Source organism: Oncorhynchus mykiss, chromosome 1 (genome assembly GCF_057628025.1).
Source record: "Oncorhynchus mykiss isolate SJ-2025 chromosome 1, ASM5762802v1, whole genome shotgun sequence".
Taxonomy (NCBI): domain Eukaryota; kingdom Metazoa; phylum Chordata; class Actinopteri; order Salmoniformes; family Salmonidae; genus Oncorhynchus; species Oncorhynchus mykiss.
The window spans coordinates 72779492-72799183 of NC_143022.1; the positions used below are offsets into that span (position 1 = coordinate 72779492).

The 19692-nt window shown below is 41.3% G+C and overlaps 1 protein-coding gene across 1 annotated transcript in view; it reads left to right on the forward strand.

The window, feature by feature from the left end:
• Positions 1-12343: 12343 nt before the first annotated feature.
• Positions 12344-19692, forward strand: part of ttc27 (tetratricopeptide repeat domain 27) — a 128709-nt gene continuing 121360 nt past the window's right edge. The window contains exons 1-2 of the mRNA XM_021610238.3: positions 12344-12699; positions 18039-18219. Coding sequence (XP_021465913.2) covers positions 12609-12699; positions 18039-18219 — 272 coding nt within the window. The 5' untranslated portion in view covers positions 12344-12608. The remainder of the gene's footprint in view (positions 12700-18038; positions 18220-19692) is intronic.

Below are 19692 nucleotides of genomic sequence, written 5' to 3' on the forward strand. Positions count from 1 at the left end.
CCAAAACCAGACTAAAAGCTTGCATGATATAGAATTTGAGTAATATAATCAAATAGCAAAAAAAAAAAAAAATAGTGATACAAATTGGGTTGGTTTACAGAGTTATGAAATGAACTGGGTCCATGTCTTCTACAAAGGATAGGAAAGCTTGCCAGATATTATCAAATGTAATTGCAGATCCCCTAATGGAGTAGCGTATTTGCATGACTTCCTTTATCCAATGGTTAAAAGTAGGAGGAAACCAATCCTTCCACTTAAATAGTAGAAGACGTCTAGCTAGAAGAGTAGTGCATGCCATTATGTTGCCCACAGAACTGTTTAGAGGGGCCTCCTGTGGTGCCACTCTGAATAATGAAATAAAGGCAGAAGGTTTTATAGGTCTCTCCTTCTTAGAATCTCCTTCTTAGATCTTAGAAAACGCCTCAAAAATTGACATCCAGCAATCTGTCAATTTCGGGCATGTCTAAAACATGTGCAATAAAGTAGCAGGAGCCTGCTACTTTATTTAAGTGGAATCTATTTCTGTTCTAATCTTGGGTCATTTTGCCTTTGACCAATGCAGCCAGTTAACTATTTTAAATTGAATTACAGTATGTCTTAGACATTTAGATTAAGAATGTATTCTCTGAAGCATACTCTGCCAAATTTAATCTGAAAGTTGTTCACCTAAATCCCCTTCCCATTGATTCTTAAGAGAGTTCAGGGATTCCAGATTGTGCGAGTTTAATAACCGTTGCCCCCTTTGATATAAGATTTCACTTTAAAAACATAATCTAGAAGGGGGGTAGGTGGGCGTGATGGGAAGTGACTAGAGTATGAAGATACAAAACTACGCAGCTGTAGGTACAGTTGAAGTCGGAAGTTTACATACACTTAGGTTGGAGTCATTAAAACTCGTTTTTCAACCACTCCACAAATTTCTTGTTCACAAACTATTGTTCTGGCAAGTCGGTTAGGACATCTACTTAGTGCATGACACAAGTAATTTTTCCAACAATTGTTTACAGACAGATTATTTCACTTATAATTCACTGAATCTCAATTCCAATGGGTCAGAAGTTTACATATACTAAGTTGACTGTGCCTTTAAACAGCTTGGAAAATTCCAGAAAATTATGTCATAGCCTATCAGAAGCTTCTAAAGCCAATTGACGCCATTTGAGTCAATTGGAGGTGTACCTGTGGAGGTATTTCAAGGCCTACCTTCAAACTCAGTGCCTCTTTGCTTGACATCATGGAAAAATCTAAATAAATCAGCCAAGCCCTCAGAGAAAACATTGTAGACCTCCACAAGTCTGGTTCATCCTTGGGAGCAATGTCCAAACGCCTGAAGGTACCCCGTTCATCTGTACAAACAATTGTACGCAAGTATAAACACCATGGGACCACTCAGCCATCATACCCCTCAGGAAGGAGACGCGTTCTATCTCCTAGAGATGAACGTACTTTGGTGCGAAAAGTGCAAATCAATCACAGAACAACAGCAAAGAACCTTGTGAAGATGCTGGAGGAAACAGGTGCAAAAGTATCTATATCCACAGTAAATTGAGTCCTATAGCGACATATCTTGAAAGGCCATTCAACAAGGAAGAAGCCACTGCTCCAAAACCGCCAAAAAAAAGCCAGACTACGGTTTGCAACTGCACATAGTGACAAAGATCGTACTTTTTGGAGAAATGTCCTGTGGTCTGATGAAACAACAATATAACTGCCATAATGACCATAATGGCCATAATGACCATCGTTATGTTTGGAGGAAAAAGGGGGAGGATTGCAAGCCAAAGAACACCATCCCAACTGTTAAGCATGGGGGTGGCAGAATCATGTTGTGGGGGTGCTTTGCTGCAAGAAGGACTGGTGCATTTCACAAAATAGATGGCATCATGAGGAAGGAAAATTATGTGGATATATTGAAGCAACATCTCAAGACATCAGTCAGGAAGTTAAAGCTTGGTTGCAAATGGGTCTTCCAAATGGACAATGACCCCCAAGCATACTTCCAAAGTTGTGGCAAATGGCTGGACAACAAAGTCAAGGTATTGGAGCTGCGGTCACAAAGCCCTGACCTCAATCCTATTGAAAATGTGTGGGCAGAACTGAAAAAGCGTGTGCGAGCAAGGAGGCCTACAAACCTGACTCGGTTACACCAGCTCTGTCAGGAGGAATGGGCCAAAATTCACCCAACTTATTGTTGGAAGCTTGTGGAAGGCTACCCGAAACGTTTGACCCAAGTTAAACAATTTAAAGGCAATGCTACCAAATACTAATTGAGTGTATGTGTCACGAGTCCGACCGAGGGTGGCTCCCTTTCCCGTTCGGATGGCGCTCGGCGGTCGTCGTCGCCGGCCTATTAGCTGCCAATGTTTTTCTTTCCTCCCCCTCCGTGTATGTTTATTGTTAGCACCTGTTAATTAGTAATTAGTTGGGCTTTATTAGACAGCCGGCCCGCCTGTTTCTTTGTGCGGGATTAATTATTGTAACCTTCGTGTATGAAGTAGACAAACGTGTTTGTTCCTGGTCGTGTATTCTGCTGTACTGTTTTCGTCCTCCATGTTTGGGGCATTTGTTTTTGAGCACCCAGTGTTTCGTGAGTGCATTAAAGACCACAGTATTGAACTCTCTGTTTCCTGCATCTGACTCCACACCCACGACACCCGGAGCGTTACAGTATGTAAACTTCTGACACACTGGGAATGTGATGAAAGAAATAAAAGCTGAAATAAATAATTCTCTCTCCTATTATTCTGACATTTCACATTCATAAAAAAAAAGTGGTGATCCTAACTGACCTAAAACAGGGAATTTTTACTTGGAATAAATGTCAGGAATTGTGAAAACTGAGTTTAAATGTATTTGGCTAAGGTGTATCTAAACTTCTGACTTCAACTCTACCTAAAGAAATGGGATCTAGGAATATTCAACTTTTGTACTAACTGTTCAAAAGATACAAAATCCATATCAATGTCATTCAGTGAGGAGAACCCTTTCCTGGACCAGATATGAAAAGCGCTGTCTCGTGATGATGAAGAGAATGTTTGGTTCTTTATGAGAGCAAACGATTTTGGAGTTTTGGGGGTTGTAGTGTATTTAGAAACAGGCTCAGCTAATGCAAGTTTTGAGCAGAGTAAGGCACCTAAGGAGGTTGGGCCACTGGATTAAATCTCCAAGGTCAACCATTTCGGACCTGCAACATCAGGGATTTCTGTCATCCAATATAGAATTATTGCTATATTAGCTTCCCAGTAATAATATTGAAAGTTCTCTGCAATATGCTTTTACGTATCTGAGTTTTTTTCTGGTTCCAGATAAAAGAAGATAGTTTATCTATGGAGATAAAACGTCTTTAAAAAATCAGAAAGCTAGGAATACATTGAAATAAGTGTTGTAGAGTTCAAATGGTTATTCCATCAAACTTCAAATGATTAGAATAGTACACAATGCAGAACAGAACAACCAGGTTGAGGGTCAGTGGCCAAAGCCCGCGAACAGGGATATTCCAAGTTCAGACAGAAGGGGGGAGTCAGATCGCCAGGAACTTTACTTTTGGTGTCTATTTTTAATTGTTGTGCTACTGGTGCTGCCTGTTGATGTTAGGTAGGCAGCTACAGTAACTGAATGATGTTAACATCTTCGGGTTGTGTTTAATTAAATGTATTTTATTTCATCTGGTGCTTGTGTCACCTACTAACACCCTGGTACTACCCGTAGCTCCCATTCTCCTCAATCCGAGAAAACACTGAGAAACACTGAGATTACTCCTTTGTAGAAGTCCATAACGTGAAGTAAATAAAACATCCCAAGGTTAATGCTGTAGATATTGTTATAAGGGAGTGTGAGACTATTGAAACATGTAACTTTCAGTTTTATTGTGTGAGTCCGAGAAAGCACAGAGAGAAAGAACAACTTGTCAGATGGTGCATTGGAGACTGATGTGTTCCTGTCCCGTCTTTTCACAATACTATTGCAGATCAACATAAAAGCCTAAAAGACAGCCGTGGTGTAGCTCTTCATTTATTGGTTCTCCTGTGGTACATAAGAAACCCGCTACATAAGTATAAAAACATAGGTAATACATTCCTTTTAACAGTGTTAATTCTTTCGCCCAAAGAAAGAGTAAGTCAATCCCAGCGTTCAAGATCCTGTTTCAGGCAGTGTCAAGGGAGAGAAATTGGCTTTATAGATATCTTTGAAGTCGTGTGTAACCCAAATTAGTATTTCAATTTCTGTGTACTCACTCTGAAGTGTACATGACTAAAATAAGTTTGCACGGCAGAATGATTAATAAGGCATCAATTACATTTTTTTGTAGATTAACATTATACCCGGATATTTGACCAAATATCTTTGGTAGAACCTGGATATCTGGAAGACCAGGTAAGTTGTCAGACATATATAATAATATGTCATCCGCCTAGAGTTAGACTTCATGCTCTAAGCCCCCTCTTCCTATACAGTGCCTTGCGAAAGTATTCGGCCCCCTTGAACTTTGCAACCTTTTGCCACATTTCAGGTTTCAAACATAAAGATATAAAACTGTATTTTTTTGTGAAGAATCAACAACAAGTGGGACACAATCATGAAGTGGAACGACATTTATTGGATATTTCAAACTTTTTTAACAAATCAAAAACTGAAAAACTGGGCGTGCAAAATTATTCAGCCCCCTTAAGTTAATACTTTGTAGTGCCACCTTTTGCTGCGATTACAGCTGTAAGTCGCTTGGGGTATGTCTCTATCAGTTTTGCACATCGAGAGACTGACATTTTTTCCCATTCCTCCTTGCAAAACAGCTCGAGCTCAGTGAGGTTGGATGGAGAGCATTTGTGAACAGCAGTTTTCAGCTCTTTCCACAGATTCTCGATTAGATTCAGGTCTTGACTTTGACTTGGCCATTCTAACACCTGGATATGTTTATTTTTGAACCATTCCATTGTAGATTTTGCTTTGTGTTTTGGATCATTGTCTTGTTGGAAGACAAATCTCCGTCCCAGTCTCAGGTCTTTTGCAGACTCCATCAGGTTTTCTTCCAGAATGGTCCTGTATTTGGCTCCATCCATCTTCCCATCAATTTTAACCATCTTCCCTGTCCCTGCTGAAGAAAAGCAGGCCCAAACCATGATGCTGCCACCACCATGTTTGACAGTGGGGATGGTGTGTTCAGCTGTGTTGCTTTTACGCCAAACATAACGTTTTGCATTGTTGCCAAAAAGTTCCATTTTGGTTTCATCTGACCAGAGCACCTTCTTCCACATGTTTGGTGTGTCTCCCAGGTGGCTTGTGGCAAACTTTAAACAATACTTTTTATGGATATCTTTAAGAAAGAAATCTTTAAGGCTTTCTTCTTGCCACTCTTCCATAAAGGCCAGATTTGTGCAATATACGACTGATTGTTGTCCTATGGACAGAGTCTCCCACCTCAGCTGTAGATCTCTGCAGTTCATCCAGAGTGATCATGGGCCTCTTGGCTGCATCTCTGATCAGTCTTCTCCTTGTATGAGCTGAAAGTTTAGAGGATCGGCCAGGTCTTGGTAGATTTGCAGTGGTCTGATACTCCTTCCATTTCAATATTATTGCTTGCACAGTGCTCCTTGGGATGTTTAAAGCTTGGGAAATCTTTTTGTATCCAAATCCGGCTTTAAACTTCTTCACAACAGTATCTCGGACCTGCCTGGTGTGTTCCTTGTTATTCATGATGCTCTCTGCGCTTTTAACGGACCTCTGAGACTATCACAGTGCAGGTGCATTTATACGGAGACTTGATTACACACAGGTGGATTGTATTTATCATCATTAGTCATTTAGGTCAACATTGGATCATTCAGAGATCCTCACTGAACTTCTGAAGAGAGTTTGCTGCACTGAAAGTAAAGGGGCTGAATAATTTTGCACGCCCAATTTTTCAGTTTTTGATTTGTTAAAAAAGTTTGAAATATCCAATAAATGTCGTTCCACTTCATGATTGTGTCCCACTTGTTGTTGATTCTTCACAAAAAAATGCAGTTTTATATCTTTATGTTTGAAGCCTGAAATGTGGCAAAAGGTCGCAAAGTTCAAGGGGGCCAAATACTTTCACAAGGCACTGTATCTTTGATAGTGGTGTTGCTATGTCTAAAGACTTGATTGCGATGGCAAACAGCTGCGGACAGAGGAGAACCCTTACTAAATAATTTGGCCCCATAAATAAGCCTTCATTGATTCCCAAACTGTTGTAGGAGACATTCTAGGGGTTTGATTAAGTTCAAGAAATAGCTCAATTTGAGATGATATAAAAGCAACAAAGATTTCTTCTGATAGCAGTAGTGAGTTAAGACAACAAAGGTTTCTTCTGATAGCAGTAGTGAGTTAAGCCAACAAAGGTTTCTTCTGATAGCAGTAGTGGGTTAAGACAACAAAGGTTTCTTCTGATAGCAGTAGTGGGTTAAGACAACAAAGGTTTCTTCTGATAGCAGTAGTGGGTTAAGACAACAAAGGTTTCTTCTGATAGCAGTGGTGAGTTAAGACAACAAAGGTTTCTTCTGATAGCAGTAGTGGGTTAAGACAACAAAGGTTTCTTCTGATAGCAGTAGTGGGTTAAGACAACAAAGGTTTCTTCTGATAGCAGTAGTGGGTTAAGCCGCCAAGCTCAATAGAAATTCCTAACCTTTTCTGACTGTGATGGTTTCATACCTGCGAAAGAGCCTATAAGCCTCCTACAAGTTAGGATAGGCTACCATTCATTCCATCTCTCATTTAATTGGACCCACTTCACAGTAGTAAATATATAAGTTACCACGGTATTTATATAAGTTACCACGGTATTTATATAAGTTACCACGGTAAATATATAAGTTACCACGGTATTTATATAAGTTACCACGGTATTTTATATAAGTTACCACGGTATTTATATAAGTTACCACGGTATTTATATAAGTTACCACGGTATTTATATAAGTTATCACGGTAAATATATAAGTTACCACAGTATTTATATAAGTTACCACAGTATTTATATAAGTTACCACGATATTTATATAAGTTACCACGGTATTTATATAAGTTACCACGGTATTTATATAAGTTACCACGGTATTTATATAAGTTACCACGGTAAATATATAAGTTACCACGGTATTTATATAAGTTACCACGGTAAATATATAAGTTACCACGGTATTTATATAAGTTACCACGGTAAATATATAAGTTACCACGGTATTTATATAAGTTACCACGGTATTTATATAAGTTACCACGGTAAATATATAAGTTACCACGGTATTTATATAAGTTACCACGGTATTTCAAGTATTTTGCTCTATGCGATCCGAAGCGCAGTTTAACGGCCGAACAGACGGTTTACCTTTTCCATTTACGTTTGTAGGCTACATTTGAATACTGTAATGTCAAATTTTTCGAGTAGCCTAGACAATATTTAATATATAAACATAATACATATATCATAACAATTGCACCTTTTCTGGTCATGATGAGTTCATAATCCCAAAGTAGCCATAAAAAAATGACCATGCACATCTTTCCTTTAATTCGGCCTATTAGATAGGATTTTATCATTTCAAGTTTTTGCTCTATGCGTCTGAAAAGGAGCACAGTTTATAACATACCGTAGAATTTAACAGTTGAACAGACAGTTGATATTTTGCATTGAAGTGTGCGGGATACCACTGTAAGTAGGCCCAATGGAGTAAAGTACTTATGTAAAAATACATTAAAGTACTACTTAAGTAGTTTTTTTGTGACAACTTTTACTTTTACTCCACTACATTCCTAAAGAAAATAATGTACTAGTTACATTTTGAATGCTTTGTAGGACAGGAACATTGTCTAAATCACGCACGTATCAAGAGAACATCCCTGGTCATCCCTACTGCCTCTGATCTGATCTGACTCACAAAACGCAAATGCTTTGTTTGTAAATGATGTCTGCGTGTTGAACTGTCCCCCTGGCTATCCGTAATTTAAAAAAACAAGAACATCATGTCGTCTGGTTTGCATAATATAAGGAATTTAAAATGAGTTATACTTTTACTTTTGATACTTAAGTACATTTAAAACCAAATACTTTTGGACTTTTACTCAAGTAGTATTATACTGGGTGACTTTCACTCTTACTTAAGTCATTTTCTTTTAAGGTATCTTTACTTTTACTCAAGTAGGAAAATTGGGTACTTTTTCCACCACTGAGTAGGCCTACTGTAGTTTTGATTTTTTTCAGAGTAGACAATGTTCAGAATTCTTGGGCAGTGCAACATGTTTAGGTTCGGGAGAAAGTAAATGCAAAACATTATTGAATTCAAACAATCTGTTTACAGGTCCACAACAATTTGCAATAGTTTTTGGGTTTCAGAAATGGTCAAATATTACTGCCTAATAAAACATTCTGCCAACACCTCCAAAGACATTTGATCAAGTTTGCAATTGCTATTTCCTTTAGATATATTGTCTTGGATCTAATTCCAATACTTCCTAAATAGGCTATACAGCAAATAAGGGCGTTATTGTCATCATGAAATGTGAATGATGGGTGTTTTTCAGGCAGAGTTATAATGTTAGATCCAGTGGGGATTTTACATGTAAATCTTGGTGGGGCAAACTCCCCAAACATTTGTTTTGGGGGGATGCATACCAGCAAAGCCACTACACAACACAAAACAATACAGCAGAGTCCCAACAGCAGTCCCAATACCACTGCTACACCTGGCTATCAGCGGACCCTGATAGTGGACCCACATTCGTTTAAGCAAAACAGTTCATTCAGCCTCATGTACTGCCTTTGAAAAAAACATAGCTGATATGGCTATCTTGCTTAAATGAATGTGGTTTATAATGACAATTGAGATGTACGAACTATGGCAAAGGGGACAGCGAGCGGATAAGAGGCAATCCGTAATTTTGATTAAGACATTAATGAGCAAGCTAGGACGGACGTAGTCAATATAACTATTTGTTCAGTATTTTTTAAATGTACGGCGACAGAATTCAGAACATGGGCTGTTCTCGCAGTATTCTCCCTGTACATCAAGTCAGAACCATATAATAAATAAAGGGGACATATAAGCAGACAATAAAAGCTCTTACAATATTCAATGATTACATTTCTCTAAAACAGGAAATAGGCTACATGTGCACCACCAAATCAGAAATTATGAGGGGAAAATTGACCAAATTATTAGGTTGAGGCACATGGGCCACTAACAGCTTACTACACAACATACACTTAGTATTACTTTCTTAGCAACAGTATACATATCTCCCTGTAATATTACTTCATTTATGTAGCAGCATACAAGACATTTTTGGACTCACCTTGTTGTGCTGTGCTCACTTGAACAGGAAGGTGGTGTGGCGGTCCTTCGTGGGCAAATTTTCTCATCAAACTTTGTCATCAAAGTCTGGCATTCTCTGGATTTATGGTGCTTTCAAGACAACTGGGAACTCTGGAAAAAAACAGGTTGAATCATGACGTCAGTGATCTTCAGGTCGGAGCTCTAGAAAGAGGCCAGAGTTCCCGACTTGCAATTCTGAGTTGGATGACCGTTCAAACGTATTATCTCAGTCGAAGCTCGTTTTTTTCAAGTACCCAGTTGTCTTGAACTCAGATTTCCCAGTTCCAGTGAGTTCCAATGAGTTCCCAGTGGTTTTGAGCGAGGCAGAAGTCATGCAGAATTGACAGCATGGACAATGTTGAATGTGTATCCTTTTAAGCTTGGAAAAGAGACCCTTAAACCGAGACTTGGACAACACACCCACTCCACTTAATAGCAGGCTAGTGATTGCTTTGCTATGCTTACAGTTAGCCACTGATTCCTTCCAAACCACTCATTGTTGAATTTGTGTCATGTTTATTCCCAATGGCCGATGAGCACTGATACATTGTATCAGACAAGGATTGAAAAGGATTTGCCAGTAGATTGTCGACTTGATTCATGATGATGACTGCTAGCCTGCTAGCTAAGATTTTGAAAGTAAACTCAGCAAAGAAAGAAACGTCCTCTCACCGTCAACTGCGTTTATTTTCAACAAACTTAACATGTGTAAATATTTGTATGAACATAACAAGATTCAACAACTGAGACATAAACCGAACAAGTTCCACAGACATGTGACTAACAGAAATTGAATAATGTGTCCCTGAACAAAGGGGGAGGTCAAAATCAGTTTTTGCTGTGAGATGTTACCCCACTCTTCCACCAAGGGACCTGCAAGTTCCTAGACATTTCTGGGGGGAATGGCCCTAGCCCTCACCCTCCGATCCAACAGGTTCCAGATGTACTCAATGGGATTGAGATCCGGGCTCCTCGCTGGCCATGGCAGAATACTGACATTCCTGTCTTGCAGGAAATCACGCACAGAACGAGCAGTATGGCTAGTGGCATTGTCAAGCTGGAGGGTCATGTCAGGATGAGCCTGCAGGAAGGGTACCACATGAGGGAGGAGGATGTCTTCCCTGTAACGCACAGCGTTGAGATTGCCTGCAATGACAACAAGCTTAGACCGATGATGCTGTGACACACCGCCCCAGAGCATCACGGACCCTCCACCTCCAAATCAAACCCGCTCCAGAGTACAGGCCTTGGTGTAACGCTCATTCCTTCAACGATAAACGCAACAACGTCCCATAGGCAATGTTGTTGCCGGTGATGTCTGGTGAGGACCTGCCTGTCCAGCCACTCTCAGCACTCTCAGCATTTGCGGACAGTCGGAGAACTGATGGACGAATTGTGCGTTCCTGGTGTAACTCGGGCAGTTGTTGTTGCCATCCTGTACCTGTCCCGCAGGTGTGATGTTCGGGTGTACCGATCCTGTGCAGGTGTTGTTACATGTGGTCTGCCACTGCAAGGATGATCAGCTGTCCCTCCTGTCTCCCTGTAGCGCTGTCTTAGGTGTCTCACAGTACGGACATTACAAGCCCTGGCCACATCTGCAGTCCTCATGCCTCCTTGCAGCATACCTAAGGCACGTTCACGCAGATGAGCAGGGACTCTGGGCATCTTTCTTTTGGTGTTTTTCACCAAAATTCAGTAGAAATGCCTCTTTAGTGTCCTAAGTTTTCATAACTGTGACCTTAATTGCCTACCGTCTGTTAGCTGTTAGTGTCTTAACGACCGTTCCACAGGTGATTGTACATTAATTGTTTATGGTTCATTGAACAAGCATTGGAAACAGTGTTTAAACCCTATACAATGAAGATCTGTGAAGTTATTTGGATTTTTATGAATTATCTTTGAAAGACAGGGTCCTGAAAAAGAGATGTTTCTTTTTTTGTTGAGTTTATGATGTTGACATGACCTGTCCAATCAAAGCTACTGTAGATATAACGTGATTTGACGTAATTGTATCTGTTGTCAATGACCTTGAGCCTTCTTGGATGGGCACTTATGTATTTTTTATAAATGTTTTCTCCCCAATTGGTAGTAGTTACAGTCTTGTCCCATCGCTGCAAATCCCGTACGGACTCGGGAGAGGCAAAGGTCAAGAGCTGTTGTGCCTTCGAAACATAATCCAGCCAAACCTCACTGCTTCTTGATACAATGTCGCTTAACCCCGGAATCCAACCGCACCAATGTTATCAGAGAAAACACCGTACACCTGGCGACCGTGTAAGCGTGCACTGCACCCGGCACGCCACAGGAGTCGCTAGTGCACGATGGGACAACAACATCCCTACCGGCCAAACCCTCCCGTAACTTGGACGACGCTGGGCCAATTGTGCGCTGCCCCATGGGTCTCGCGGTCGCAACCGGCTGCGACAGAGCCTGGACTCGAACCCAGTATCTCAAGTGGCACTTTTAATGTAACTCTATGGCAGCACTCTGAAGGGGCTTGAATTTTCGAGCTCCACCTGTAGATTTTGTGGTGACCTCGTGTCCCCATTAGTGACAGAACACTGAGCCAATCACCGTGCAACTGGAGAACATCACCAACTCCTATGCTCCGTATTTTCCGCTGGCTTCCCCACCACCACAAAAAGCACTGAGCTTGGCTGAAACGCCTGCGTTTTGGAGTTGCCTTACTCAAGAAAGCAAAAAAGAGACCAAGTTTGTATGGTTTTATTCACTAAAACATTTTTTTTTACATTGTTTGCGAACTGATATGTGAAATGTCATAATGCCCAAATAACATGAAAAACAAGTGTGGCTCCAAACAAGGTCTGATTTATAACGGGAAACATGGTTATGTATGGCGTGGGCCAAGTTTAAATCTCAATATTTTTGTGAGTGCGAAGTCTTTGCAGAAATAGAGCATGCAGATATTTAGCGTAAAATGTACACAATGTGTCTGAGGCCCCTGCTGTGCTGATCGCTGCAAAGTGTATAATGGAAATCGAAACATAATGCTCCACATAAAAAAAAGTATCGACATATTAGGAAACGGGCTTCCTTCCATATTATACTGATTATGTTTCCCATGATGCAATGCGTATCTGTCATGGCTGCTCACTGGTGCTTCTCACTGCACATGGGTTGAAATGAACAAATGTTTACAATTACATTGAAATAGGCTACATTACAGTAGTAAGGTTATATATTGTCAATTTACAATTACGCCGATCCTGGTTGGAAACAGTATTGACTTCTTTGTGCGACTGTTGCACATCACATTTTGAGATGGTGCGGGAAGCAGAGATTCCCGTGCTCCGAGGTTTTCTGAAACCAAGCGAGGCAACGGAATGGAAGCAGAATGTTTTCAGCTCTGCAGGTGAGATTACAAATGAAGTATGCGAAAATCAGTGTTGTTATCACACTTTACATGTATTTAGGTGTAGATTTAGATTGTGTTTTGTGAGAAATGTAGCTACAATTAAACGATGGCTAGCTTGGTGGTGGCTAATGTGACGTTCAGCTAACGTAAGGTAACTACCCTAACAATGTGTGGAGACATATGGCACGCAGTTATAGCCTCTGTCCGTCGGTTTGTCAATGGTTTGATGTCATTTGACTAATGTGTAATGTCTCAACATGGTTCAATATTAAGGCTACGTGATATGATTAATCGAAGCTAGATTAATTGAACTAGCCAGTTCGCTCAATACAGGTTTGAATGATAACTAGTTAGCTACTGTACCAAGCACACTCGCTGTCAACTTGTGGGCGCAAAGCCTAGCTAACTAGAACACCCAGCTAGGTGGGCACTACTAGCTACAAAGGCTAGACCGACAGGAATTGAGTCATTTTAGGCACATGTATATCTAATTGGCTGGGTATTGATCTCATACTCTAAATATTTTACTTTGAATATAACCTTACATATAGTTCGGTACCAGCTAGCTAACTATGTCACCAATATACAGGTATCAACTTAGCGAGCTATAGAAGCTATGTACCGATTTTTGCCACATCCCACCAGGAGCGTATTAATTACGCCTATTTTGCAAAACGTTTCGTAAACAAACGAAACGGGGAGGGACATACCTTTTAAACGTTCCAATTTGGACAGATTAATTTACGTTCCAGCCCTTGGCCACGCATCCCCCCGTGAGGATGCAAATATACGGTAGGTGGGTGTTTAGCTAGTTCAACTAATCGGTAGCTTTGATCTCCGTAATGTGTTAGTTCTCGATACACTAGAGGCAGCAATAGTGAGTTAATCGCTGTCATGATCTTTCGCTGAACACTGTCAACTTACTGCATTGAAGCTGTGGCAACGCACGTTTATGATAGCACAGTGGGGCGAAGCATCCCATCCCCCATGAAAGAACTTAAGACTCTATGGACAATCACCATGCACGGTCGCTATTTTCTATATGCTCGGCTATTTTCTTGGCATGTATGCTCATCTTTACTAAATCCGAGGTCACTGGCTTTGCACAATAATCAGCCATGTCATCATATATTTCTCGCCCATCATCCAGGCACAGTACCGTGGGCTGTATCAAGTGATGTAGCTGTGTCATAGTTGTCTGGGCTGGTTTTATGTGCTGTTGTCAGAATAGACATGACTTGATATATTTTTGTCTCCATTTGGATTTAGCAAATTAGGCTATGCCTTTTGAGACATCACTCACCAACAAAAAGCACACCGTTTCCGACATCAGATTGTATTGAAATGATGTATTGTAAATGTGATGTTGGCCTGCTTTTCACTACACTGTACAAGTAAAAAAAAAAAATCCAATAAGTCTAAACTCATGACATAGAAATAAATGTGCACTCAACAAAAATATAAACGCAACCTGAAGCAATTTCAAAGATTTTACATAGTTACAGTTCAAATAAGGAAATCAGTCAATTGAAATACATTCATTAGGCCCAAATCTATGGAATCCACATGACTGGGAATACAGATATGCATCTGTTAGTCACAGATACTTTTGCTCATGTAGTGTATATGGACACCTGCTCCTTAAACATCTCATTTCAAAATCATGGGCTTTAATATGGATTTGGTACCGCTTTTGTTTCGATAACAGCCTCCACTCTTCTGGGAAGACTTTCCACTGGATGTTGGAACATTGCTGCGGGGACTTGTTTCCGTTCAGCCACGAGCAGTAGTGTGGTCAGGCACTGATGTTTGGCGATTAGGCCTGGCTCGCAGTTGCGTTCCAATTCATCCCAAAGGTGTTAGATGGGGTTGAGGTCAGGGCTCTGTGCAGGCCAGTCAAGTACTTCCACACCGATCTCAATAAACCATTTCTGTATGGACCTTGCTTTGTGCACGGGGGCATTGTCATGCTGAAACAGGGAAGGGCCTTCCCCAAACTGTTTCCACAAAGTTGGAAGCACAGAGTCGTCTAGAATGCCGTTGTGTGCTGTAGCGATAAGATTCCGCTTTACTGGAACTAAGGAGCCTGAACCATGAAAAACATCCCCAGACCATTATTCTTCCTTCCCCAAACTTTACAGTTGGCACTGCTTTGGGGCAGGTAGCGTTCTCCTGGCATCCGCCAAACCGAGATTTGTCTGTCGGATTGCCAGATGGTGAAGCGTGATTTATATTTCAGAGAACGCGTTTCCTCTGCTCAAGTGTCTAATGGCGGCAAGCTTTACACCACTACAGCCGACGCTTGGCATTGCACATGATGATCTTATGCTTGTGTTCGTTTGCTCGGCCATGGAAACCCACTTCATGAACCTCCCTACGAACAGTTGTTGTGCTGACGTTGCTTCTAGAGACAGTTTGGAACTCTGTAGTGAGTGTTACAATTGAGGACAGATTTGTACGTGCTTCAGCACTCGGCGGTCCTATTCTGTGAGCTTGTGTGGCCTACCACTTTGTGGCTGATCCTTTGTTGCTCCTAGACGTTCCACTCACAATAACAGCACTTACAGTTGACCGGGAATACTCTGACTTGTTGGAAAGGTTGTATCCTATCACGGTGCCATGTTGAAAGTGACTGAGCTGGTAAGGCAATTCTACTGCCAATGTTTTTCTATGGAGATTGCATGGCTGTGTGCTCGATTTTATACACCTGTCAGCAACGTGTGTGGCTGAAATGGCCGAAGCCACTTATTTGAGGAGGTGTCTACATACTTGTGTATATGTAGTGTACCATAACCCCACCACCACCACGGGGCACTCTGTTCACAACGTTGACATCAGCAAACCGGTCGCCCACGCAACGCTAGACACGCTGTCTGCCATCTGCCCGGTACAGTTGGAACCAGGATTCATCTGTGAAGAGCACACTTCTCTAGCATGCCCACTGAAGTAGGTTACGAGGCCTAACTGCACGCAGGTCAAGACCCTGGTGAAGATGACGAGCACGCAGATGTGCTTCCCTGAGATGTTTGCTGACAGTTTGTGCAAACCCACAGTTTCATCAGCTGTCTGGGGTGGCTGGTATGCCACACCTTGATACGCTACACCTGTCATGTGGATGGATCATCTTGGCAAAGTACAAATGCTCACTAACATGGATCTAAGCAAACATTGGTGAGAGATATGCTTTTTGTGTATATGGAACATTTCTGTGGCCTTTTATTTCAGCTCATGGGACCACCACTTTACATATTGCATTTATAGTTTTGTTCAGTTTAGCTAGTCCCCTCCCTGTGTGTGCTTGTAGCAGATATGAGTCTGTTGCACTCGCCATTCTGAAATGTACGCTTATGTATTGTGTTTGCTTGAAAATTGAGAGGCCTTGGGCAATTCAGAATCATATTTCTCCCATACTGAATTGCCTTACATTGACTGCTGAATTACTGACTCATTTGAGGTCCAGTTGTTTTCCATAATATCAGTTTCTTGACAGTGCTGAAATGTATTTGAGAAGCTGAAATGTTATTAACAGTGGTTGAGAGTAGAGGTCGACCGATTATGATTTTAACGCCGATACCGAAAAAGCAGATGCCGATTAATCTGCCAATTTCCCCCCCCCCCCCCCCCTTGTAATAATGACAATTACAACAATACTGAATGAACACTTATTTTAACTTAATATAATGCATAAATAAAATCAATTTAGCCTCAAATAAATAATGAAACATGTTCAATTTGGTTTAAATAATGCAAAAACAAAACCACACCAGATGCTGACTGTTACTGTTGACCCCCCCTTTGTTCAGCAGGGAACTTGTTCAGTTTGTCTCAGTTGTTGAATCTTGTTATGTTCATACAAATATTTACACATGTTAAGTTTGCTGAAAATAAACAAAGGATTTTTTTTTGCTGAGTTTGAACTTGAAAAAATCAGTTTAGGCATTTTTGATAATTGGCGTTAAAGCTTAAATGACTATTGTTATTATTTTTCATTAACTCATATGTTTTACAACTCTTTAAGCTTCGAAATGATATCAAACTAAACCGTTTTTTGTTTTCAGGAATGATGACATGGATGTCTCATGGTAGGGTGGGGTATGCAAAATGGGTCAACTTTGAGCACCTCGATCTCTTGAATTTTTTGTTTTGGCATTCAGGTCAAAATTGTCACTTTCTGACCACTTCTACCTTGGGCAAAACATGAATGGATGGATTAATTCAAATCAATAGGGGTGCCTGTAGCTTTATCTTTGGAAGTATTGGCTTTGGTGTACTGTGGCTGTCCCAATCTATTTTCTCCCAAAGTGTGCACTTGTTCACTTCCCTTCATGGATTTGAAAGGACATTACTGGTTTATGGAAAGTCTTTGGCCCATGCCTGCACCAATCCAATGCTTTTACATTTGTGGGTACTAGAGATTGTTGGGATGCACGCTGTGTGTGTTTGCCAGTTTGTGGGGGTGTTTTAGTTTGCCAGTCTTCTGATACTGTACACCTAGCCTCTCCTCCTTTCCGTTGCTCTCTCTCAGCCCTCACTCATTCCCATCAGTGAAGCGCAATGCAATCAATGCTAATGAGCCCAGCCAGCCTCCCTGCTCATAAAGAACTAATGAAAGCTGTATAGATGCTGAAGCCAAGCACACAACCAATGCATAAAATGCAATTACTCCAGGCTGAGACACCTTGGCCTCATAGCTGTTCTCTTTATAATTTAATATTTTGTTCCTCTTCCTCCCCCTTCAGCAATGCCCCTCCAACAGCTATAAGTCTGCATGCACACACCAAATGATCTTCTGCAGGGCATTGTTCAATATTCTCATTTTGCTAATGGAAACATGGAGTTGGATTAACAATATAAGACAAATGAAAGTAGGTGTGTTGTGGAGGTAAGAGGCCCTTGGAGTGAGGTACAGCGTATGGTCCAGTGGCATGCTTGATTTTCTCCATTCCTGGATGGTAATGGTTCTGGGACAACAATAACGAGATGGTTTGGCTATAATACTTTGACTCTAAACAAGTAGCCTTTGAGGTAATTTGAATTGGATGTAGAGGTATCTGGGGGATAATGATCCACCTATTTCAAACAATGAGGCTGCACCTTAGTGCCTTTCAAAGCTAATGGGTGTTCCACAGAGAAATGAGACGACGCCATGCAGTCAAAGGAAAAACAGTTCAGAAGATGGTGAATAGCATCAGAATAACTAAATAATTAGGCTATGTTTAACAATCCTGTTTTGAGCCACCCATTATTACAGATACACACACGAAGTATCTCTGATGTCATTGCCATTTTCCTGTGTTACCGCTTTATCTCACTGCTTCTTCTTGTTTGCTTTCCAGAGGCGGGTCCCCTGCTGCAGTCCCTGTTCGATGGAGACTTTGAGGCGGTGCTGCTGAGTCCTCAGGTCCTGGACCTGCTTGGTGGTGGAGACGGCAGCGACGGAGAGTCCATCGACGCCTACCTGGAGAGACGGGTCCTGGCCTACCTCAACGACAGCACACAGGAGGACAAGGCTGACCGGTAAGAAACAATAACTGAGTAGGGATCTCATGCTGACACATTCAATGTTAATCAGTTCATTGAATAAAGTGTTTTTAGTGCTGGGCTGGAACAAAAGCCTGCATACTCTAGCTCTCCAGGATCCAAGTTGGTGGACACTACATTAGTCTTTATTATAAACAAGGCTAAACAAGATTGAATATGCTTTCATATAAGCCAACAGATTGCCTTTTTAAGTGTACAGCAATATGAATGAATAAAATTATCTTAATGTAATAGAGACTTTTCTAATGATAACCTTAAGTCTAAACTCCTCAAATTGCACGCAGAGCGGACACTACTAAAACGGCAGTATCAATGAATATTAATTCTGGTAAATTAATGCTCAGTTTGTTGTGCGCGGCATTGTGGTACCACTGGCAGCAGAAAGCCAAAGACTGTTACACCAGGTGTGTAGTCTGTTTTATAAATGTGCAATAAGCATAAAACACAATTCTATAAGGAATAGCAACTCGTTCTCATTCTGAGAAATAAGGTTAGGCTACTTGATTTCAACATCTGAACGAGGTGGGCAGTCTAGCATGCTGTTCAAACAGCTGGAAACGGACAGAACGGTGTGTGTGTAACAATTCAACTGTTCTATGTTAGCAAGCGTATAGATCCATGTTGGCTAAACTTATAAAGATCTGTTTACTCGCTAGAATGTGGGCTTGTGGTTAAGAGAGAGTTTGAGGGGGATCACATGACCCTTGAACGAGATGGCCGCATGAACTAAGAGCTCCGCACAAGTAGTTTCCAATTCCTAATCTTACCTCCACTCCAAGTTCACACTCATTTAGCTTTAGTAAGAAAAAGTCATGGCGGCTACAAAAAGCGACACTACAGGTGAAAAAAGCGACACTACAGAACTAAACACTAAATTAGATGCCATTAATTCTCAGCTCAGTGCGATAGGGGGCAAGGTGACAATCCTGGAAAACGCTTTGCCTGTCATCAACAACAAGAACCATAAACGCGGGGCGCCTGGACGAGGCAGAGGGGCGAATCCTATCCATGGAAAACTTATTGACAGATGCCATGGAAACAATAGCATATGCTAAAAAGAAAATCGAGCATCTGGAAGAGAAAACAGAGGACCTGGAAAACAGGGGACGAAGGAATAATTGTGTTCTATTCAATCTGGGCGAAAAAGAAGAAGGAAACATGCCACTGATCCGCTACCTGCAAGACAAACTTCCCGAGTGGCTCCACCTGCCCACCGACAGGCCCATAGAACTCGAGAGCGCTCACCGAGCACTGAGGCCCCCACCAGCAGCCAGACAACCACCGCGCCCAATCACCATACGTTTCCTGAGATTCACCGACAAGGAACGAGTCCTACAGGCGGCGAAAAACAACACCATCACAGTGGGAAACGCCAAACTCGCTTTACACCAGGACCTGTCAGCTGGAATACGCCTAAAGCGCCGAGAATTTGACGAAGTGAAGAAATAC